We start from the raw sequence: 25,139 nt of genomic DNA, 5'->3' as shown, positions 1-25,139 counted from the left end.
TGCAAAAAGCAATAGAAGCCAATGGATTTAGCTATTTTCTACACTGACAGCTTGAAAACCATGACATAAAGCAAGACCTATGAGGGGATCTAATGAAATGTAATGAATTATAAGCTTTGATTAGGAACAAATATGGAAGGAAAGACATGACAGACAGAAGGACAAAAAAAAAGAGGAGAACAGCAAAAAGTTCCCTAAAAGCAAAAGTCCCAGGGAGAACAAGAAATAGAGGTCACATGTACACAAGTGCTCAGAAATTTAGTATTCAATATATTGACGCAGATTGAAAGAAAAAGGTCACTTCTGAACTTTGAGTATGGATATAGAGTCAATGAAGTCTACAGAGGACTGGGAAGGTGGTTCTGGAAGACAATAAGGAAAAGGGCAACTGATGCCCTTTCATTAGAACTTCAATAGAAGATTTTCTAAGTCTGATCTTCTGAAGAAGCACAAATAACAGCATTGGAGAGCTTGCTGCCATTTGTTGTTCAAGAGCTGGAAAAACAACCTAAAGCTGTTTGAAAACTCCAGAGAAATAAAGGGCAAGAGAAAATGACAAATGAACTACACCCACTTGCATTTATTATTTGGTACCTTAGAGCATGCTGGATAACATGCAGTTTTGTTTCAGCTATGAGCAGCATAGCTCTCTTATCCTTGTCAGATAGCAAACAGGCAGGAGAACTTAGTCAAATGGATTCCCTTAGTACTGCAATCTAAAATGGTCAGAAGCCTGGTGGAATCGAGATATCCTGAACAAAAGAGCAGGTCCTTCTGGAAAGCCTCCTTGTGACAAGGATTATGATGGGGTCTAGTACCATGCACGTCCATCTCTCACGGATGCTGCAGAGGTATCTTTGAAGCAGCTGTTCTGTTCTGCACGGTTTCTGAGGAGAATTCCAAGTTAGAGCTAAAAACTCACTTGAATAATTAATTTCAGGGCAAATAAGTCAGGGTACTTATCAAAATCAGGATACTTATCACATAACATTAACTGCAAAAAAATGCAACCCAAAATGTTCTGGGCTCTGAAGCGTCCAATTTCTTTTACAGGAGCAAGAGAAATAAAACAACGCAAGAAAGCATGAGAGAGAACAGCACCATTTTGAGGCTGCTAGCTGAATGACACCCTGTGGACTAAAATCACCTTGAATAACTGAAAGTTTGCAGTGAGGCCCTTTCTGTCCACCATAAGCACTGTAATTACTGCAGCTGTAATCACTGGGTGGGGTTTGGGGCTTCTAATCCTGAGAATGGTCTCTGGTAGGACAGACAGGCTCCAGCCCTAAGTAACCATGTAGGTACATGTGCAAAGAGACTAGTAGCTTACTTCTAATAACTAACTCCACACTTAGACCTGAGAGAGGAAAGTTGGTTTTAAGATTACTGCCTAATTAGTGCCCTACTGTAACTGACATATTAATCTAACTTTTCCAGTTATACTGCATTCCTAACTTGTCAGCTCATCTGACTCTTCTCATAGCTCATTTTTGAATGTAGAAGGCATAATATTATTTTAATTTACAGATGATCATTAGACAGTCCTTTATTTCCAGCAACATTCCAATGTACTAAAAATGTCCATTTTTTAGTGTTTCTAGAAAAAGTACTTGGTTAGATACTACATTTGTACTTATCACATGAATATGTAGAAATGCTCCTACAAAATAAATTCTTAAAATAATGTTAATAAATATGTCTTCAGAATGGGTTTTAGCTTAAATTAAACATATACTGGAGCTGCCACCCAGTGTTACTACTGGAAATTCCATTTACTTCATTGGAATACCTGTGTAAGAGAGTAGACCAAAAAACAACACAAGCAAATTCATTTATTTGCATTTATTTGCAAGACAAGCAAGTTTCATGTTCTCGAGTAAAGTAAGCAAACATTCCATCCAGTCATCACAAGGAATCGTCAGCAATTCAAAACACACAGCTGAAATCTCTGTGAGATTTGAATCTGATCAAGAAAGTTTGCTGAGTAAATATGGGGACAGGAGATAATATGAATATCTGAATATAAGCAAAAGATTGTAGAAATCAATTCACTGCTTTGGTGGTAGTCTATGAAGTTATCTCTGCACAAGAAAGATGTGCTCAGGCATCTAGACTCCAGTAAGCATTCTGGCAGCAAAGCCCTGTCACTGCAATAGCTTGAGAAAAGCAGAAGAGAAAAGCTGACAATGAAGGGATGCATCACTATTGTGACACATGGGATACCCCAGTACAAAACAAGCACTGAAAATAAGCAGATTGCAAATTCTACCTCCACTACGTTGCTTCAACTTAGCTTATTTGCTTCTTTGTTTTTATTCATACTTATGCATTTACATGTTTGTCAGATTCAGCCATACCTTTAGGGCCTGTTTTAGATAATGATTGCTGCAAGCAGTATTAACAAGGTGCAAGGGCAAGCTTTGTGCAACTGTATAATCTCCCCTAGATTGTCACTAAGTATGCACTAGAAATTCCTACCAGGAATAATTGCAAGAGCAGCACTTAACCTCCTTTTAAAATGCTAGTATACGTAATGCCCCTAAGAACAGTGCAGCATCTCAGTATTCTATTATTATAGAGCGTATAAAAAACAGCTTTCACAGAATGTGTAATGGATCCCATAAGGGAGAGACCCAAGTCAGCAACAACTCTAAAACAAGAGCCTTTCAGACAAAACCTGATGGATCTACCCTCAATGGAAAAATGCAGGGAAAAAAGAAAAAAGAAAAAAAAACTTCAGCACCAAGCAATTTAACAAGGATAGTGCAAAGTTATTCTTCAGTACAGGAGTGATCATCTTCATGCCATCTTCAGCATAATACTGAGTGGGTACGGATTGTCCAAAGAAAAAGTGCAAACGTATGATGAACAGAAGCAGGACAAATTCCTAGGAACATCCAAAAATAATTGAACAAAAGTGGGTATGTTAGGTAGACACAAAATACTGTTGGAGGAGAGTGTCTATGAACAAGACAAGTAGTATGCCATAAAAACTATCAAAATCAAGGCAGGTTTCCAGCAACTAACAAAATTTTCATAGTTGACAATCTTACCAGGCACTGCAGAGATTCCCAGTAGTGGGATACACTGAGTGGGTAAGAGAAAAAGGAATCAGAAGAAGAGCTGCAAAAAACAGGACTAGGACGTACACAAATTTGTAAAAGAAGCTGCAAAAGAAATGCCTGATTATTTGCTAAAAACAATGTTCGAAAACCTTTGCTGTAAGAAAATGCAAGAAAATCTGACTGCATTTTGAGCTCTACATCAGGTATTTAATATATGCTAAGACACAAACTTGGTTCTGCTGTCTTCTCCGTGCTTACCAGTATACAGAGGAGATGAAAAGCTGTTTTACTCAGCCTGACGGGGACTACTGTTAACTCTGTAGTCCTGGACGCTTACATGCCGAATAGTTAGAATGAGCTTGGCCAGTGAAAGCTATGTTTATGTGACACTCGTTGATACAAAAATCCCTGTAGGAGCTGTTGCAATAAGCATGAATTACAGAAATGTTGATGCTGTTCTAATTTATACCATGAACTAAACCCACCACCTGTGTGGAGGAAAGATAAGGAAAGATTACTGTCCTTCTTTCCTTCCTGTCAGACATGCTGAATATTATTCTCCTACATATGAGAGATCCTCATTTCTAGAGAGAGTGTGTACATTCACAAGCAATATACGAAAATATGAGTTACTATCTGCCAGTGGATGCTGCATTAGAAAAAGAAAATGAAAAGGTACTTTCTGCAAAAATACCCAAATAATTAGACAAAATGTTCCTAGGTGCATCTATATCTGTAAATTCATAAAACCAATGTATACCACAAAATGGAACAACCTTTAGTACGAGTACCTTCTGCAACATCGTAAAAACCAATAGGATTTACGTATGCTTTTATATAAATGTGTTTCTGTATATCCCAAAACAAGACATAGCCAATACTAAGAAAATTCTTAGCAACAAGTGTTGAAATGTGTTACATCATCAGGAAGGGAGAATAAGAAGGGTTTATGAGGCACTGCAGAGATTCTCAACAGTGTGGTTCCTTAGACAAGAAAAAAAATCAAGAGGAAAGCTGAAAAGGTAGTGGTCAGAGATAGGCAGATTGATAAGAGAAATTTCCAAAGGAACATCATACATATATATGATGATGTCGTATTTGGCAACAGAACCACCAGACAATCCGTACAATGAGGCTATAGCAGCAAAACCCCAATTCTGAAATTTATTCTGCTTAATGAATATATTAAAGAACTACGAGTTTCTAGAAAGCAGAAGAGGACAAAGATAATACCAACGATAAACTGATGTGATCTGACCAGACAACTCTAGTAAAAACAAACTGTCCTTGACCTAAGTAACATAATATCCATTTGTTAAACAAAAAAAACCCCCAAAACCCTAGAAAAGACAGCACAGCAGTAGTAGATGGTTTCTTGTGTTTTCTTTATTCCCAGCAGTGTTCTTGAAGCATCAATTCTCAGACTTACTAGCTTGCATACCTACTATACATGAAATTGTAAGTGGCTTCCCATGATGCACCCACCTCAGGATATATAGATCAGGCACTTATGATCCTGATCTGTAATCTGCTTTATTGCAAGGATATCAGTGATCCAACAAAAATCCTATTCTGATTCCAAAGCTATGGTAAAGACTTCTCTGCTTACCGCATTTTGGGTTTAAGATTGTTAGCAGTATAGCAGCCTTCTTACTCACGGGCAAGCATTACAGCCAAAAAAGTGAGAGACAGGCACTCACCTTGGTAAGAGGTTTGCTATTGCTTTCAGTAAAACCAGGATTTCGCTTTCAGGGAAGGTATTTCCAGAGATGAGGCATAATCCTAGGGGTAGTGCTCTCTTGCAAAAGGGGAAAGATTATTTTGTAAATAGACTAACAGAATTTGATATCTGCCTTTTTTTGACTAGCAAGATGACAGCCAAAAGATGTTTTTATTCTCACTCATTACAAGAATAGAGAGATGTTAAGTAATGTTAAGTAACATTGGTACAATAGCAAAAGCATATAAACTGACAGAGAATAGATTTAGGCAGTGAGTTGGAATAAGGAGAAAAAGCTGTAACTTAAGGTGAAGGGTGATTCTAAAAGGATTTGTATGAACACCTACCACATCTAGAAATTGGACTTGGTGATCGAGAAGGTCCCTTTCAATCCTTTGTCCTAAGTGAGAACTAATTAAGTAACAGATTCGGGGAAGGTTGGGAGATGTAATATGGCATAATGGAAGTGTGGGGAAGAACCTAGGTTTTGTAAAGCAAGTTGCAGTTATGTGAACCTACATGTTAGGTGCAGGCATTACAGTACAATACAATACTCAAATTACAGAAGGCAGACCCCAGAATTACACAGCCAGAGATAATCTGGAGACATACCTTTAATGTAAATAATTACTACAATTAAGACAGAATTTATTAATGCAAAATACACATAAACTGTTAATAAAAACAGGTGGGTTTTTTTATTTATAGGCTATTAATTCTTCATCCAAAATGAAACAAAAATGCAACTGAAGTAACTGATTCATTCACAGTTATGCAAACCTCGATTCTTCATAATACGCAAGTCCCATATTTTCAACAATATCCAGTCTCAAAATAAGTCTGTGGATGCTGTTACTCAAGAAAAAAAATATCCAAAGAGTGCTGAAGGGGGATAAACAGGCATTGCAATTCTTCATTTTACAAGTGACTTTGTGATGTTTGACTGAAGGGGCAAAGAGTGGCTGTTAATGAGGAAAATTCACGTAAAGAGGTACCTTCCTTTCAGTATCTCTAACACAAAAAAGTCCATACTCTGACTGTATTGGGCTAAGAATACTCCTTCACCTCTGAAAATGAAATCACGTCTTTTCTCCCCAACACAGACAAGGAGAGGAATGTGTCCTTAAAAATCAAGACTAAGGAGTAGAAAACTGCTCATCACTCAGTCTGGAAAACAGGAACATCAAATGAAATCCATAGCTACTACCCAGGGGGGAAAGAACATTAATGATTCTTCCCCAAAACACACACAAAGATAAGTATCTGTTGAAACTTCTCTAGGGTGTGACTGGATACCAATTTTCAAGGCTGATTCCTGTACTCATGCCCATTCATCACTTTGGCCAATGGCTATAGAGTTGGCCATCTTGTCTGACTAAATAGCATAGTACTGACTGTTGCACTATAACCAGTTGAAGGACTTTCTTAGAACTCTAGCAATGGAAAAGATGAGGAGTCCCCCACAATCAAAAAAACACCAGCCGCCCCCTGCCCCAAACCCGACAACCTAATTCAAGTCCCTAACTCAAGTATAGGACTCTGAGATAATCAAGAGCTGCATTTTTATGATCATCGATAAGGTAATAACTATTCTTCAAAAAGCATATCTAATGATATGACCTGGTACTACATTAGATCATTTATAAAATGAAAAGAATGAGCTGAAAAATCTTTTACTTCTGGTGCAAGGTGTTTCTTCAAGGAAGGAGTATAAGTTTGCCTTCTCTTTACAGATAACGAACTTCATAAAAAAAGAACTATAGGACACGAAACTTTGTACATTTACTGGGTGTTTATTACCACAAAACTATTGAGAAGCTACAGAAGTCACTATTTAAAAGTTAAACAGACTTACTGATTATACCTTAGTTTCTGCTCTACTTGAAAAAGAAAAGATTAAAAAGTTTGCAGCATGCTTATCACCTGTTTTTAAGGGTATCAGTAAAGTTTTTTTGTATATTTTATCCATACTTAAAACTAAGAAGATAATCAGACATTTATTTTGTCATGTAAGATAGGAACCTGGATTATCTCACTGAACTGTAATACTGCCCTTCTTTGTGGCTTCATGATTTTGAAAGAACACTTCTTTAGTAGCAGCATTTGTATTATAGTCCCAAGCATTATTTAACTACACTTGTTAAATACATGTTTATTTGTTCATTAAATAAGCAAACGTTAAAACGTTAACAAATTGTGTCCTGTTACCCTGAAGAATTGTTAGTAACACTTGTCCTCCTGAAACAGAGGTTGGTAATTGTTTCCCAGGAGTGGAAAACGTGGAATTTGAGGCAGCTCATGGATGCGAGTAGAAGAAAAATTGCCAACAGCAAGGGTGACAAGGTTCTTATTGAGCTTGCAAAATTAAACTGTGATGCACAACATTGAATTGACACTGCAACATTTTTATTGCCCTAGGAAAGCAAACCTCATTGTACAAACAGAATGGACATTGTCATATCAGCATTAGATGATTGTTGGTAGCATTTTCTGTCACTAAATTAGACTTGCTGATGATGTCTTATGCTAGAAAGACATGAAGTATCTATGTTCTAACAAGATAAGAAAGTTCTAACAAGAAAAGAAATAGAAAAGGGTTAAGAGTAGAAGCAGATCAGAAATTGCTAATGAAAAGATTAAAGATGAAAAAAATCTTAATGAGAAAAGGGAGAACCCCTCCAAAAAAAAAACCTAAAAGAGACAGCAAATAGTATAGTGTATCAGTACCGTTGTCTGCTGGCAGCAGCAAACTAGAAAAAGCAAAGCCTCTAAAAACTTCAGAATGCAGAATCTTGCAGAGAGAATAAATAGCTGAGTTTGACAGACATATTAGTAAGAACAGAGTATTACTTATTTGAAATACTCTACCTTTGGTCACTGACAGCACAGTGCCATTTAAACAGGTTTCCGAAGTAAACCTTTGATTCAGTAAATTATTCAATCAAAACCAGTCTAAGGAACAGCTTTATTTAAACTGTATTTTTATGCTCAGTTCTGTTCAACAACTGGCAAAGTTCAGCATCTCCACTAGACATTTTCCCTTCTCCCAAACAGCTTACCATTTTTAATACTGGAAGTTATTCATGTCTGAAATAATGTTCATTGCCATCAACATCTCAGTTTTCATCAGAACCCTGAATTCGTGCTACAACTTGATCTTCTACAAGTTATCTCCCTTGAGTCAAATATGTGTCGGGCTACCCATTTTCTCTCGGGGCACAAAAAGAAATCCAAGGATCACCTGTGACAAAAACAATGATTCCGTTAGTCTGAATTCACAACAGGAATTTCATTTATTAGATAAAACAATTTTTAATAGAGCATTTAACATTATCATTTTAAAACCAAAAACCAAAACATCATCAAGAACAACCATATTCTGAAAAGGCTGATGAGATCTCCAATCTGATTATCAAAAGATAGTTCCATTCTTATATTTAAAATTTATATTCTAAAAAATGCACTGAGAGGAACACTCTTCAACTAAATTCCTACACTGCTCAAACAAAAACCCAGGACCAGTTTGAAAAGCCTTCAAAATAAAATTCTTACTGATAGATCCCATCCCCCAATTCTGCAATGGCTGTACTATTTAATAAATATTGGATTTAAAAAAAAAAAATCATAATTAGCTTTGTTCCTTAGTTCTTCCATAAGTGACTCCACTGATCTTACAGGTTTTGTCAAGGATTACTCTTGAGTTCATTATTCTTTTGAGCACTCACAGAGCTGTCTTTACGGAACTGTTTGGACCTAATGCAGCTGAGGCAGATTTAGCATACGAACATTGGTTTTTCCCTTTTTCATTGCCATTTCATTCCGAAAAGTAGTTAACACACACACTTAAGTTTAAGCATGTGCGCAGTCCTAGTGAAATTAGCTGTATCTTGCTGCTCTAGGGCCCTGGGGCCTCAGCAATGTCAGACTTCCCCTCTGCCTTCATCACTAGTAACAAAAACGAGTTTTAGCAACAAAACATTTGGGCCAAGAACATGGGAAACTGGGAAAAAATACAAAAACCCAAATGCATCTAGCACAGAACAGAGATTGGTGAGAAGGGGGTTAATGCAGCTTTCTGCCCTGATGTGGTAGATGCTCGTTACCAGCTTGGCACCAGCCCCTGTGTTATCCCAACTCGTGTCAGGTGTTAGCATGCAGGACAGACACAGAAGAGTGAGGGTGAGAGTGCTGGGGCTCTCTTCTTGCCTACTGGAGGCTCCCTTCCAACCCAGGAGTCTGTTGGAGGGGTAGTCAGAGCACCTTTGCTCAGCACGTAAAGCGCTCAGGAAAAAGCAACCCGCTGGGCTGAGAGAACAGTTTCAAAAGGAAAGGAAAGAAGAGCAAGAGGGATAATAGCCCTCAAGAGAGCTTTCTTCATTGACCTTAAGAATGGTCCAGTCCTGCAATCACTGAGTACCCAAGTCCCCCTGTCACCTGCGTGATAACTGACATTTTAACATAACAAGCAGTAAACTAATCTGCATAGTCAAAGACTTACAACTGCTCCCTCAGCTTGTTCTTGATGCATTGTTTTTCTTGGTGTGGGTAACAACAAAGGCATAAGGATACTAGCAATCACTGAATTTGTGTGCAGTATTACATAAATCACTAAATGATCTCTCCAGTTTTCTGAGATGCTCTAATTCAATGCTGATAGTTTCAAGTAAAACTCCACTGGTTGCAGAAAGTACTAGTATTTCTTTAATCCACCTTCTCTAAGACTAGTTATTTCATCTTTTCGGGATAGAACTTTTGTTGAATGACCTTATTTCTGATCTATGAATATTAGCAATGGAAAATGAGACACATTAGGATTATTTACACCAAACTTCTTTTTAAAATGAGCTATTCTCATTCTTTTTAAAATTAGTTATTAAAGAAAGCACATCAGTTTAAAAAGTTTGAGCTGCAGGAATGTACTATCAAGATATGGTCACTAAAATCCTTATGCCTTGAATGTTTCCCTTGAACTTTGTTTCAAAGTTAAAAGATCATAAACCAAATTCAGTCTTTGTGTATGCCAGCATTAAATTGCAGCTGATCCCATCAGGACTGAATTGGTGTCAGGCACCTGTTAGATTACAAAGCCACCATAAAAAAAAACCAGACCAGAACTATGAAACTTATTACAAGTTAAGTACATTAAATAAAAGAGGATCCTACCAGTTGCATCATCAGCTTCTGTGTCTAGAAGAGCATCTACTGAAGCCATGCTTGTGACTATGAAGGAGTCTGTAGTATCAGACACTCCTCACTTGCTGTGACAAACTTCTTTGAGATACTGACTCCTCTGCTTTGATCAGTGTCTCTTACTAACCTTCTGACTGCCAAGAAGGTTACACCACTTGTTGAGAAGGTTTTTCTAGGCCTTCCTACTATTCCCCAATGCAATTTTTTAATCATAAGTCCACAGGTTCAATTTGTAGTTCTCTTCCAAAAATATTTATATAATAGAGAGTGGGACAGAGATGCAAGATGTTTTCCCCCACCAAATCCACCTTTTTGGTGAAGTGTTAAATAGTCCTTATTTCTGTTAGTCCTCTCTTGCAAAGAAGGAAGAAAGTCTTCAGTGAGATATGTTTTCTTCAGGAGGTATCTTCTATTCCTCCCTGACCTTTTTCCAGTGGAATTTTCATCCTGTGTCCTTTTTCCTCAATAAATGTGCCAGCAAAAGACTTTTTAATATAGGTTGTTGTAAAATCAGAAGTTTCTTTCTTATTACAGGTCTGTAAAAAGTTGTAACTGTCTTCATAATCAGCAAGTTATAAATTAATTGTATGTATAAATCAGATTATTTTCAATGTAATCTCTTCCTGAGTAATCTGAATTGGTGTAAACAAGATTTATTGTTACTATTTATTTTTTTCCTAAAACAGACTATAAACTATTTCCCATCTTGTACCAAGTATCTGTTTTAAGTAATCCTTAATTTCAGAGGGTAAAACAGCATCTAGTTCATGTTCCAGTCTAAAACAATTTATGTTCAGAAGAATGCTCTATTCTCCTAGCTGTAGGAGATAACTGTTGCCAGTTTGCTGCAGTTCTTAACAGCCACTATGACAGAAAAGGCAAGAACAAGAAATGTGGTAAGAGTGAGCAAGTGAGCACGTGTCGAGATTCAAGAGGGATTACATGAGATCTGCTGTAGAGAATATGCGTCCACATAGAGCCCAACGATTCAGTTATGTTTCCAGAAAACAGGCACCACGTTTATTTCAGACTTACTACCAGGTATGTCTGTATTGCAAACTCCCCACAGAAGTGCTGAAGTATATATTTAGTAATTAAGGGGGAGGAGAATATCACCCTTTCCCCTGGAGTAACCACAGTAATATGCCTCTCTCAACCCTTTCTCCCTCCATCTGAAAATCTCCCAGGGAACAAGGGTAGTCAAGCGCTGACTTGGACTTCTAGAGACTGATTCTCCTCTCAAATATACAGTATTGCAGTGTGTAACCCTGCCAGTTCCAATGAATGAAATTTCTGTTAATGAAAGCAAGAAGAGAATACAGCTTTTAGAATTTACATCAGTGGCAACCGTAGTGAGGAAAAAAAAAATGTTAGTCTTCCTTTTGATCCTGTGTGTTGGCATTCCACTATGGCTGAATAAAACTGAAACGTACAATCCATTTGAATTACCTGACTTAACCTTAGAAAGTTAAGCATGCCACTGTTTGCCTGAGTCCAATATTAGCTACCTTTATTAGACTAGCTTATAGCAAAGCCCAGGCTCAAGTTCCCCCTCAGATGAATTTTAAACCACTAGCTAGTGGAGTTATAATAAAGAACCTGACAGCCAGTTGTGAAAAAAATAAAAGCAGCATCTCAATCATCATGGAGTGAAATTCTGCTTTCAATAACAACACAGCTCCCTTCACATGCTCCCATATTTTTTTTCAATGAAAGATGCATAGGGTTTTGTGTGCACAGATTTGGTACACGTGCACAGCAGCTGGTCTGACATGATAAAGCAGAATGAATCTGAAGAAGTTCCTGCGTGTCTGACCAATAACCCATGAACTAAAAGGCATTTACTCAATAGACCATCACAGAATCTACCCTGTCAAAAGTAGAGATTTACTTTTTTTAAGAACGTGCCTAAATGTTTTCTGTCAGATGTTTCCCATTCCCCAAAGACCTAGATAGCAAGTAGGAGGTGAACAAAGAAAATTAAATGACTGTCTTGATCTTTCTTGTTTCCCCTGAATCCTGCTATGTCTGTAACTTAATATTTCCTTCATTTGAAGCTTCAATCATAGTATTTGTTACTGGATACATTTCCGTAACTCAAAGAAAATCGATCAGAAGAATAGCATCCAGCATGCACAGACACACACTGTATGCCACAGCAGCATCCCCAGTATCATGTCTAAATTTCATTCTTAAATAAGGCTTACTTGCCTTTCTATTTTGCTAGGTGGGAACTGTCGAGAGCTAAAAATAGCACCACGATTTGGTGGCGGGCGCTAAAAATACCCTTACCCGCTCGATCACCAACTCGGTATGAAAGACGAAGCCCCTGGCATCTGTCACAGCCTGCAGCCGCTAGCTGGGCATGAAGGCAAAGAGCGCCCAGCCCTGGAGTTGCGCGCCCGGGCAAAGTTTTACCGGCCGACGAGGAGGCCCCGGCGCTGCCCCGCAGCCGCGGCCCCCCTGGCCCCCCGCCGCCCCTTACCCGCGTTCCGCAGCTTCTTGTTGCGGTAGACGGAGAGGACGACCAGGAGGTTGCCCAGCAGGTCCACCACGATGGTGAAGATGAGGATGGCGGCCAAGGTAGCGGTCACCCAGGGCGGGCGCCGCGGGGCGCCCTCGGCCGGCGGGTCCCGCGGGAGGACGGAGCTGTTCAGATCGCTCCCGTTCACTCTCATCCTGCCGCCGCCTCCGCCTCCCAGGGCAGAGCCGGGTGCCGGCGGAGCGGGCGCGCCCGCCAGCGCTGCCTCCCGCGGGGGCAGGGCGGGGCGGGGGTCCCGGCCGCAGCCGCCCTCCGCCGCGGGGCTGGCCGCCCTAGGGCGGAGCAGGGCCGGCGGGAGCGGGCGCTACTCCCATGGCCGCCGCCACCGCCGCTCCGGCTAGGAAGTTTCCCCGAAGTCTGCATGTGCCGCGGCGGGCCACTTTTATAGCCTCCCCACGCCCGCCGCCCCGCCCGCCGCCGCCGCCGCCGCCACCGCTGCCGCCGGGTGACACCGGGCCGCCCCCGCGCCGGCACGTGCGCGGCCGGGGGTTCCAGCTGCCGCGCGGCCGTGGCGGCGGCGACGCAGCGCCACAGCGCCCCCCCGCGGCGCCCGCCCGGCGCGGCGGCCCCGTTCAGGCCCGCGCCCCGCTTCCCCCATACCCGCGCCCGGCCGCTCAGCGGCGGCGGCGCGAGAGGGATCGATGGGTTGTGCTGCCTGCGCTTATGGGGTTTGCGGCGCTCGGGGCTATTTTTAGCTCTCCTGGTTAACGCCGTCTCTTAATTAGGCGCGCGCTGAACTGCACTCCCCTCCTCCCTCGTCTTTATTGAACATCGCACTCGCACAGTAACGCGAGCGCGGCGAGAAACCCCCCGTCGAGGAGCGGCTCGGTGCTGCTATAAAAAGCTCCCGGCGAAGCCGCGCTGGCTGGGGCGGGCGGGCGCCTGAGGACCCGCGTCCCGGCAGCACCACGTGCCGCCGCTGCACGGGGGTGGCGGGGGGATACACCGCCCCGGCAGCCCCCCCTCCTTCTTCCCCCACCCCCTGGGCAGCGCGGGCGAGCCGCAGCTAGGAGCCCGGTGGGGTCTGGCTCCGCCGTCCCCCAAAAGCAGTGCGGCGCGAATAGGGAGCCACTGCCCCGCCGTGAGGAGAGACCGGTTGAGTGAATGGGATACCCCCTCACCCCTCGTAAGGTGGGTGTTCCGGCAAAAAAAAAAAAAGGCACTTTCTTCTGACTGTAATAACGGCACTGAATCTCCTCCTTATATCCACTGAACAGGATATAAAGCTGTTTAAATTACCGGAGCAAACTGGGCATAGGAATTACTCTCCCGTTGAGGGTAACGGAGGCTGCGAGCGCGGATGGCAACTCACGCTGCGCTCCCTAAGCACAGGGCTGTCAGCGGACCCCGCGCACCGCCGTCCCGCCCGAAACACTTACTGGGGCACTGCGACTCGGGGGTACCCGAAACCCCGGCGGCGGTGGGGGCGGGGGGAGTCCGCAGTGGGAGCGCGGGGCTTCTCCTGGGGCGGCGCAGGCTCCGCGGGGCGCTGCGCGGCTCTGCGCGGGGCGGGAGGGGCTCCCGCTGCTGCCGCCGCCAAGTCAGGCACCGCAGCCTGCGCTCAGCCGCCCGGCGGTTACAGTGTTACACTTGTCATGGCAGTCCTCGGTGATGAATGATTAAGGCCACCGTTATGAGCGGTTAAAAACCGTTAAGACCAACGGTAGCTCCGCCGGCTACGTTACGTAACGGCGGCGGGTGTGACAAGAAAACCGGCGGCCCTTGGCAGCGCTGCCGGGTCCGGCCCTTGCCGCGGGGACCTCGGCGAAAGCGGGAGCGGCAGCTCGTACCCCGAGGCGCTACCGACGGCCGCGCTTTCTCCCCAGGACTGAACCCCCTCTTCAGCCCCGCCGGGGCGGCCGCCCCGCCGCCGCCTCCAGCGCTGCCGCGGAGAGGCAGGGCGGCGGCGCCCCCGGCCCGGTCAGCCCCGCAGTCCCAGCCCGCACGGCGGGGCTGGGCTGGGCTGGGCTGGGCTGGGCAGGTGGGTGTAAGGGAAACCCCGAGCTCCTGAATCATCCGGGGTTTTTTTGCACCAGCGCGGGCAGCGGAGCACGGAGCGCAGCGGCTCAGCCTCCCGCTGGTGCACGAGAGCATTTTTTCCGTGGGGGAGCGCTGATTCACTTGATCGCTTACTGACTTTAAAAACGCGCAGTCTTCCGGCAGCTTGTCGTGTCTTCCTCCCCCCACCGCGATAAACAGCAGACCCGGGGAGATGTGTCGGCTCTACAGAGCAGTCCCTCCAACTGCCCCGAGGAGAGCAAAGCCCGTCACCGGCGATGGAAAGCAGCAGCCCGCACTAGAGGGGAGGTTGCAGTAGGTCCTTCCCCCACCCCTCCCAGCGGCGCCGCAGGCCCTGAGCGGGGTGTGGTGGTGAGCACACCCTGTCCCCTCCCCGCCCACCCCCCCGAGGTGATCTTGCAGAGGGAGAAAAACGACCGTGTGTGTATCCTTGTAGGTGCATTACAAATAGGTTATCAAGTTGTGGGAGAAGATTAAAATTAGGGGGAGCCAGTACCAGGGGGCCATCAGATCAAGGGCAGGCACCCATGGAGTCAGACAGAACTGCCTGGTCCTCAGTAGACCTCCTCGGGTGTTTCACTGGACAGGGAGAGGCTACTCAGAGAGAATTGTGAAGTTTCACAAGGTCAGATATTTTTAACTAGAAGGTAGAGTGACGATGAGGATCAGCCCAGAATTTTGCTTCAAAGAAAGGGAAGCTGGTCCATGAGGGGACTGCTGTCATTTGTCTCATTGCTGGGATGTTCAGCCACACGTTTGCAATTTAGACCCACAGGGGAATAGAGACATCACTCAGTCCCACTTTAGTCTTGTGACAACAGTGTACACTGGGCATAAAGGCTACTTCTGCTGGTGAGAGCAATGCTTAGGGAAGGTAATGCTTCCTGAAAAAGGAACTGGAGAGGTCCTATCAGAAAACCCTATAAGAGCTATGGGTGACCCCAAGCATCAACAAGGGCCAAGATACGTTGAGAAGCCTTGTGCTATTGCTCCGTGTGCTGACTTTGCTTCCTGGAGAGTGGGAACTGAGCATCACTACACGGGTCAGGCTCCAGCCAGGACTACCTTCCCATTCCCTCTGGGCTGTCCTTCCTTCACTGTGACAGAGACACCTCATCCTAGAAAACATGCTGCTCTTTGAGGTTTTGCAGTTGTTTATTCACATTTTTGAGAGTTTGAGACTTTAAGATGCCCCCCAAATAAGCAGGCTGTGAAAATTGCAGAGCAGCAGCTCTGACAAGATCAGGCTAGTTCACACCAATCAGCATTCAGAGTCAGTCAGACAGTCTGAGAGGCAGTTTGACTGGTATTCTCTGCTACATCCTCTGGGACTGGTCTCTCTTTCCTCACATTTTCTACAGTTTTTTTCTACATACGCATTTTTAAAGTGTAAGTAACTGAAGTTAAATTATGCTTTACATGAAAGCAGCATAGAAGTGATCAAGACATAAGAACAAGCAAATCGCTAGGGCCAGTCACTTCCTATTATAATTGTTTAAATCAGGATTGACTTCACTGTAATCAGCAAAGTTAGCAGAGATCCAAATCAGCTTTTGGTGAATTTACTTTATTACATGAAGAAACACAGAACTTGTCTGGTCTTTCTTAGAAGAGCGCTGATTTGTCTCTGCCTGAGTTACGCTGTGGGTGTGCCTGTCGCCAGTCCTGTCTCTGGCTGACCTTGGACTGATGTTGTAGTCTTGATTTTGGTCCTGTATCCTGTTGATCTTACTTGGGCTCTCTGGATGGATGCTGATCCGGACTCATCTCTTTGCCCTGTCTGGGGCTGCCTGAGCCTGTCTGAGCCTGTTGTCAGCATCTGGCTCTGCCTGCTGCTCTTATATCCTGTGAGACTGTGCTCTGGTTGGTGAGGGCGCTGCCTGGGCTGTGGTTTCCCTTGGCTCCTGGCTTGCCTTCCCTTGTGGAGAAGCTCTTACTGCTACCCGGCAAGGGACACCAGATGATTGAGAGACCATCTGTCTGAAAAGATAGGTGGAAACGTAGAAAGCATGAGAAGAAATTAGCAATTCAGCTGGTTCTCTGAGTAAGAGAATGGAGCCTGCCTAGCAGGAGGGACTGGAATATGTGATGGTCGGTAACAGGACCAAGTACTGAGAGTGTGCTGCTGTGGGTGCCTGGCAGCAAATGAAGTGGGAGGGCAAAAGGGGTAACATTTGTCTCCATATGGAGAAGTCTTCATCAGGGTACTGCATGTTTTTCTTCCATCAGCTGGGGAGGCTGATAACAGCATACCTGGGAAGGGGCTGACTTGGACACAAATCCAGGAAGAAGCCCTTGGAGGGCTGTGCTGGGACAAGAAAATAGGTAAGCTGTGGTGCCTGTGGCAGTGAAACAGCAGCTTCTGATATCCTTTATGTTCTGGTGCCTTTCTCTTCTGCAGAGAAGCCCAGAAGCTGCATGAAATAAATAAATGCAGACTCTGTTCTGCTCAATCCCAATAGGCATTTCAGTAGTGAAATGTAGAAACTATCTTAGAGTCGAGGGGGAAAGGGATGAGGTAAATGAAGTGGCAGTGTGTTTCTGTGACAGGCAGTAGTGTGGCGAGTAGGAGCAGCTGCTCATTTGAATGCTCAGCATTAAATTACGTGGCTGCAGATTGTCTGGTGCTGTTCTTTATAGTAAAGCTTATTATTTTGAGACCTTCAGAGTTCCCCCATTATCTTGAAGAACAGTTATGACGGTTCGTGGACACTCTAGGAAAAAAAGCAACTCATAGCTCCTCTTCACTATGGTGCTCTGAGCCACTTTCACCGTTACATTTGCCAGCCTCTTGGGCTGCTTCCCAGAGCGCTGACACAGTCCTTTAGTTCTCCCCACAAACTTGCCTTGACAGCTGATGTTCAGTACACAGCTCTTGCTGATATGCCTATAGGTGAACATGTGGGACAATTCCACTTCCTCAACAATAAAATTGGTGTGACAATAAGTATGTTGCATTTCGTCTCATGGTGGTGGTGTCCGAAAAGCGGATTCGTGCCCGGCGTGCAAGTAACTGATTCCACATGCTCAGGAGAGATATTGTTTTATTCAGGCCTGGGTGCTCGGTGGACTTGCCACAAATCAAGCACCTGGTCTAATCACCTTTCTGCTTATATCCATGCTTCTCATGCATATTTTAAGTTTCTCTTTTACATATTCATTGAATTTCTGAGAACTAATTATAATATTACATCATCCTAGACACATGCGCACTAAAGTCTTTAGGGTCTTCTTGAGGGTCTCGAGTGGTCTCTGGTGGTCGGTAGGGTAGTAAACTCTTCATGAACCCGTTCCTTTCTTTCCTTATAAGGTCGAAGTTTGTCTCTGAGCCATATCTGGACCACGTTCACTTATGGTTCTTAATTTCAAAGTTAATCATTACTAGGGTCTAACAATGCTACACACCTGCAAACACAATACCTGCTAGTTACCGAACTCCTAAGCAACAAGTCTTCATTGTTTAGAATTAAAGAAGTGAGCAGTATGGAATAATAGGTACTGTAACAGACTGTACCTACTGCATCAATTCCCCCCTTTGAGACTTATGATGTTGAGCATCATGAATCTCACACCATTCACTTATAAGCATTTAGTCTACAAAAAGACATACATTGAATCATACAACAAGTAATTATAGCTAAGATGACGACCAGTATTGCAAGTAAAAATAACTGTTTGAGCCAATTTAAATTTGGAAGCCATGAAAATTTACTTCTCGGGTTAAAAGTTCCCAGATATTTCGATTTCTATTCCATTTTGGCAATAGAAATTGGGATTGAGCTTTACTGATCGCTGTAACTAATATCAACAGGCTCCACACTTTCTATTCCTAAACCCACAATTCCTAATTAATTTGGTTTCCTTTCTAACAATAAATATTTTAAATATCACAAATAATTCAGCAACATCTCTGGTGACTCATCAAGTACGCCTTTGTCCTGGTTTCGACAGCCTTAAAGTTAATTTCAATGGTTCCTTAGGTGTAGATGTCCACGGTCTAGGAAGTATTTTCTTTATTCTGGTGTAATGAATCCAAGAGTTTATTTCTTCTAAACACTTGGAAGGGTCCTTTCCACTTTTCTCCAAAGGGGTCGTCCTTCCACGTTCACAGGTAGACTTGGTCTCCTGGACTGAATGAACGTACCAGAAATTCAAGGGGTAAAAGTGTGCTCAAAAGAACATATTTGTGTAAAGAACTCACTATTTTACTCAAAGACAAGAGATATTCAGTTAACACTTTTTTCTCCTATTATGTGCATTTGTTCAAACCTTCCTGTTAGATAGACATTATAAGGTTTACCATACAGAATTTCAAATGGACTTACTTTTTCTCTAGCTCTCGGGGTTACCCTAATTCTTAACAAGGCAAGTGGTAAAGCTTCAATCCATTTCAACTGAGCTTCCTGACATATTTTAGAAATTTGTCTTTTTAATGTTTGGTTCATTCTCTCTACTTGTCTACTAAATTGTGATCTTCTTAGTGTCTTACTCACATTCTTAATAACCTCTGCCACAAAATGTGGACCTCTGTCCGAGGACATCCCTAAAGGGACTCCAAATCTTGGAATAATTTCCTTTAATAAGTGTTTTGTTACCTCTTTTGCTTTGTGGTTCGACACGGGAAAGCTTCTGGCCATCCAGAGAAGGTATCTACCAATACCAATAAATATCGGTATTGATTGCACCTTGGTAATTCTGAAAAATCTATTTGCCAATACTCACCGGGAGTTATGCTTTTCCTTACCTCTCCAGGAGGGGGTCGGATTTGTATTTTCGGATTGTTCCTAAGACAAATCTCACATGTATTACTCACACTTTTAGCAATCAATAATATTTTGGTCCCTATTGCATATCGTTTTACCGACTCGACTATTGCTTCTGCTCCCATATGTGTCTCAGCATGGCTTGTGACCATCAATTTCTTCATGATTTCAGGAGTTACTATACATTGTCCATGTGAAGTAATCCATCATCCTAGGTCATTCTTTCTGCACTGTAATAGTTCAACCAACTTATATATATTTTTCTTTTTTCATTATAATTTGGGGTGTGGTATTCAGCGCTACATGCTTGGCAGCTTCATTTGCCTTTCAATTTCTTTGTATTACTTTTGCGTTTCCTCTTTGATGCGCTTTACAATGAATCACAGCAACTTCTTCGGGTTTTTTTTGTACTGCTTTCAATAAATTTAAAATCTTTGTTCCATACTTCATAGGTGAGCCACTGGCAGACAAAGTTCTCGCTCTTTCCATATCGCTCCATGGGCATGAACAACTCCAAAAGCATATTTAGAGTCTGTATAAATATTAAGTCTTTTACCTTTAGCTAGATCTAAAGCTCTTGTCAAAGCTGTTATCTTTGCCTTCTGGGTGGATGTATTTGGAGGTAATGCTTTTACTTCATGATCTTTGGTTAAAGTTACCACAGCATAGCCAGCCCTCCTTGCTCCTTTCACAGCAAAGCTGCTTCCATCAGTAAATAATTTTTCATCCGGAGTCTGGAGGGGGACATCTTTCAGATCTGGCCTGCTGGCATATACCTGTTTGATAACTTGTAAACAATCATGATTAGGATCACTCTCTTTTTCACTTGGCATTAAAGAAGCAGGATTTAAAATTGCACTTACTTCAAAATGATGTCATCTTGTTCCACTAACAGAGCTTGAGTGAGGGGGTGCCATCTTGCAAATGGCTTTTTTCCTATTATTTCCCAATCTTCATTGTCCTTGGGAAATCTCAAATCCCAAATAAATTACAGTTTGTTTTGCAATTTGTGCTTTCTTTTCTGACACCCTGTACCCAGCCATTCCCAATAAGTTTAGGAGGCTAACAGTCTTTTCTTTGCAGATCTCAATAGTATCTGCTCCCAATAGGATGTCATCAACATACTGGAGGGTGATTTGATCTTCCTTACCGGACCACTGTTCCAATTCCTTGGTCAGGGCTGCTCCAAAGACGGTTGGGCTATTTTTAAATCCTCGTGGCAGCACAGTCCAGCAGAGCTGAGTTCTCCTCCCGGTCAACAGATCTTCCCCTTCAAAGGCAAAAATCTTTTGACTGTTTTCTTCCAGAGGTATACAAAAAAGAAAGCATCTTTCAAATCTAAAACTGAGAAATGTGCATTTGATTCACTGATAGTTGTTAGCAGCATATATGGACTGGATTAATGTCTACCACTAATTGCTTTTTCACTGGAAGGATAGAGTACATTCTCTTAAAAGTCCATTTTTGAGAAAATTATTTATTATTGTTCCAAACCTTTTCTGGCTTCTATACTAATAGGATATTGTTTCTTTCTTACCGGTTGAACTCCTGTTTTCAATTCAAGTTCTACCGGTTCCACATTCTTTGCTCTTCCTGGTTTTTCTGTTGCCCAAACAAAAGGGTAAACTGCATCTTTAATTTATTCTGGTATTTCTTCAGATTCTTCTGTGTTTGTCTGTAATAAATAAACTTGGGCTTGCCAGGCATTAGCTTCAGGAAAATGAACTTGGATTTTTCCTTTTTTTAAAGTTAATTTGTGCTCCCAATTTATTCAATAAATCCCATCCTAAGAGAGGCATGGTGCATTCCGGTATATATAAAAATTCATGCATCAATGTTTTTACTCCAATTTTACATTTTAAAGGTTTCAACAAAGGCCTTACCTCTTTCTTTCCCGTGACCCCAACAATAGATACATTAAATTTACTCATTGGTCCTTTACTTGTATTTATAACAGAATATTTTGCTCCAGTGTCCACTAAAAAATCAACTACTTTATTTCCCAGCTTTACTGGAACCAGGGGCTCAGCTGGGAGAACATCATTTTCTGCCCCCAGTCCCCATTATTCAAAATCCTCTCCCATCATAAGTAGATCAGCTTCAGGTGGAATTTGCTGTGGCCGAATCACAGCAACTTTCTTATTCCCTGGACACTCATTTTTCCAGTGTCCTTGTTTGTTATATGCAGCACATTGATTGATCCCTAACAGAGTAGACTGTTTAAATATATTTCCACATCTTGTACCTCTGCCCCTTAAGTACTCTTTGCTTTTACCTCTCAAATATCTTCTGCCCCTACCTCCAGCAGATCCTTGGTCATTCACAAAAGCAGCCACAAGAATAGCAGCTTTCTGTTTCCTATTTTTTTTTCTTTCATTTTCCGTATTAGTTTTTTTCCAATACCACTCTCTTTTCTCCAGGAGTTAACAAATTATTAAAAAAAATTTGAATATCTTGCCAATCTGGATTATGATTTTTAATAATTGTCTTAAAAGATCTATACACCTTTTCAGGATTTTCTCTATATGATCCTACCAATTCTTTCCAATTAATCAAATCAAAAGTAGTAAAAGGTATTTTCACAAACACTGGTTCCCCGCTTAGGTCCACAGCCTGATGAAGAGGTGCTAATAAGACAAACCCCTGTTGGGTCCTAGTTCTGCCAGTTATTGGACTAAATGTATTACTTCCCCTTGCTTCAGTTTCAAAACTTTCATTTTTACTCGGTGCCATCAACATCTGTATATCTTCTTCCTCTTCTCCTAGTTTTAAACACTGTTTTCCTATACTACAAGAAGAACAACAATGCGTTTTTGGTTCCTTGTCCTCCATCATCATCATCATCACATGAGAATCTGAGTCTAAAAGTTTACATTTCTTCCGAATTTCATGATCATTTCTCAAGGTAAAGAACAAGTCCACATAAGGGACCTCATCCCATTTACTCTGGTTGTCCACAAAATAACATAAGTTGCAAGATAGTACTATATTGCAAAGTTCCCAATTCTGGCCATTTTATCTCATCTTCTAATTTATACATTGGCCACCATTTAGTACAATACTCAATTAATTTCTCCTTTCTCAAAGGATCTCCCCCAAATTTTCCCCAATGTTTTATGATGCATCCAAGGGGAGAGCAAGGTGTTACTTTAGACTATTGAGTTCCCATATTTTTGCCCAAAAAGAACGTTCTAAACCATGATTTCATATACTCCAGTCGTCACTGTCAAACGTATATGAATATACCCTTTTTACCTTTGGCGCCACAATTTCATATACTCCAGTTGTCACTGTCAAATGCATATGAATATACCTTTTTACCTTTGGCCACAATTCCTTAGCAAGTGCATGCACAATTTTATACCCCGGAACAATATCTCATTTACCTTAGCGTTGCATCGTTGAGTCGCTCACCTGCTCTGGTTGGGGAGGATGCTCACGGAGTCCCCGATCAAAAGGTCAATGCGCGCTGGAGTCCAGAGAGCAGGGTCTCCCCGTCGAGAGCTGGCAAGTCGATCCGGGCAAGGCTTCACAGCAGTCCCATCTGGGTCGCCAAAAACTGTTGTCCGAAAAGCGGATTCGTGCCCAGCGTGCAAGTAACCAATTCCACACGCTCAGGAGAGATATTGTTTTATTCAGGCCTGGGTGCTCGGTGGACTTGCCACAAATCAAGCACACCTGGTCTAATCACCTTTCTGCTTATATCCATGCTTCTCATGCATATTTTAAGTTTCTCTTTTACATATTCATTGAATTTCTGAGAACTAATTATAATATTACATCATCCTAGACACATGCGCACTAAAGTCTTTAGGGTCTTCTTGAGGGTCTCGAGTGGTCTCTGGTGGTCGGTAGGGTAGTAAACTCTTCATGAACCCGTTCCTTTCTTTCCTTATAAGGTCGAAGTTTGTCTCTGAGCCATATCTGGACCACGTTCACTTATGGTTCTTAATTTCAAAGTTAATCATTACTAGGGTCTAACAATGCTACACACCTGCAAACACAATACCTGCTAGTTACCGAACTCCTAAGCAACAAGTCTTCATTGTTTAGAATTAAAGAAGTGAGCAGTATGGAATAATAGGTACTGTAACAGACTGTACCTACTGCATCAGTGGGAGATACCTGCTGTTTATTACATCAAACCATTAGTTGCGATGCTGCACTACAAATGAACTTGGCTGTTGTTCCTTCTGTCTTTTAGAGGAATGATTTTGAGTGCTGAAATTTCATCATGTTTTATTTTGTGATCTGCAGCTCTCTTTCCCTGCTGCATCTGTGTGACAAGTCTTTTATTTCAGTGTTTTTTTCTCACTTAAAATCTGTGGCATCTTCTACCTACATGTTGTAAGTCCTAAAATAACTGTATAAATTGCATCCTGTCTACGAGCACCGTTTTTGGGCAGATGATGTAAGAGATTGATGGGAAACGTGCCAGCTCTTTAGTTCTTCATTCAGCACTGCCTTAGTGCACACTTTTTGCTTTCAGAGAGAGCTGTTATAACAGTTCTTGTGCAGCAGGGGCTGCTTCTGGCTTCAGAGTTTCTAAGGTGAGATGCTATTCACCACGTGGCTGGGACAGGGAGAAATGCTCTGTAGAAATGGAACTATGTTCTGGGACTCCTCTCTATATTAATACTCTCTTCTCCTGCAACATGAAATGGCCTGAAAAGGAGGCAATGGTAGCTTCTCACTGTAGAATAGTATATTATCTAATTGTAAAAGCATTCTCCAGGATGATTAGAAAGTTATCTTTGAAACTTTTCAAGCAGAAAAGAGAATCTTGGCTCCTCTGTGTTTTAGGGTAGGAATGTGCAATGTTGCATATTGTAGCTGACTGTTTTAAGCATGCTACCTCTGAATTTTTTTTTTAAAAGATTAATTTGGAGCTAACTTTGAACTTGGGGGGATGAGGGTGGGTAAGATTCAGGGCTATAAATCCTGATTGGAAACTGATACTTTCTGAAGTCTGTAGTCTGATACCAAAGTTGCTGAGATAAGTGAGTTAATACTCAGCTTTGTCATCAATGGCTCTAACACTGTATTAAATCAGTGCTTCTAGTTGTAGATCACACTAAGGGGCCTAAGTTGTTACATGTAAATATAGAGTGAGGTTGCTTACCTCAAACTGTACCTCTTACTGTACGACGTGTTTCCTTGCCCTGTCCATGTCTTTGTCCTGTGGTTCTTCAGGATATTGGTCCTTAACAACTGCTTTTGAGAGTTGATTGATGTAGATTGTCCCAAAATGTTAGTAGTCCAGTGAGTAACAAGCACAGCTGCTAGACGAGGCACTCTGTATTACTGCATACTTGTGCACTGAGGGGACAGAACTGTTCTATTATTTGTGACTGCCTTCTGCTTCCTCCAAGTCTGCGTTTAAAACGTTAAGAATAGGAATTTCCAGGGTGCTAGCATTTTGTAGTGTAATGACAATGTGTCACTGTCCTGGTTGTGGCTGGGATAGGGTTAAATTTCTTCCTAGTGCTGTGTTTGGGATTTAGTATGAGAAGAATGTTGATAACGCACTGATGTTTTTAGTTGTTGCTAAGTACCCTGCTAGTCAAGGACTTTTTCAGCTTCCTGTGCACAAAAGGCTGGGAGGGAGCATAGCTGGGACAGCTGGCCCAGCTGGCTAACAGGGTATTCCATACCGTGTAACATCATGCTCAGTATATGAATGGTAGGCATGTCCAGGAAGTAGCGATCACTGGTTTTTTTGGGCATTGCTCGGCGAGTACATTCATTTTGTATATTCTATTCCCCCCCCTTCCTTTTCTGTTCTATTAAACTGTCTTTATCTCAACCCACAAGTTTTCTCACTCTTACTCTTCTGATTC

General features: G+C 42.4%; 1 protein-coding gene across 1 annotated transcript in view; it reads right to left on the bottom strand.

The window, feature by feature from the left end:
* Positions 1 to 12,778, bottom strand: part of MTNR1A (melatonin receptor 1A) — a 61,390-nt gene extending 48,612 nt beyond the window's left edge. The window contains exon 1 of the mRNA XM_075149214.1: positions 12,461 to 12,778. Within this exon, the coding sequence (XP_075005315.1) occupies positions 12,461 to 12,653 (193 nt within the window). The 5' untranslated portion in view covers positions 12,654 to 12,778. The remainder of the gene's footprint in view (positions 1 to 12,460) is intronic.
* Between the last annotated feature and the right edge of the window lie 12,361 nt (positions 12,779 to 25,139).

This window comes from Calonectris borealis, chromosome 4 (genome assembly GCF_964195595.1).
Source record: "Calonectris borealis chromosome 4, bCalBor7.hap1.2, whole genome shotgun sequence".
In the NCBI taxonomy this organism is placed as follows: Eukaryota; Metazoa; Chordata; class Aves; order Procellariiformes; family Procellariidae; genus Calonectris; species Calonectris borealis.
Note: the sequence above shows the minus strand (reverse complement) of the source record. Positions and strands in the feature narration are given on the sequence as shown.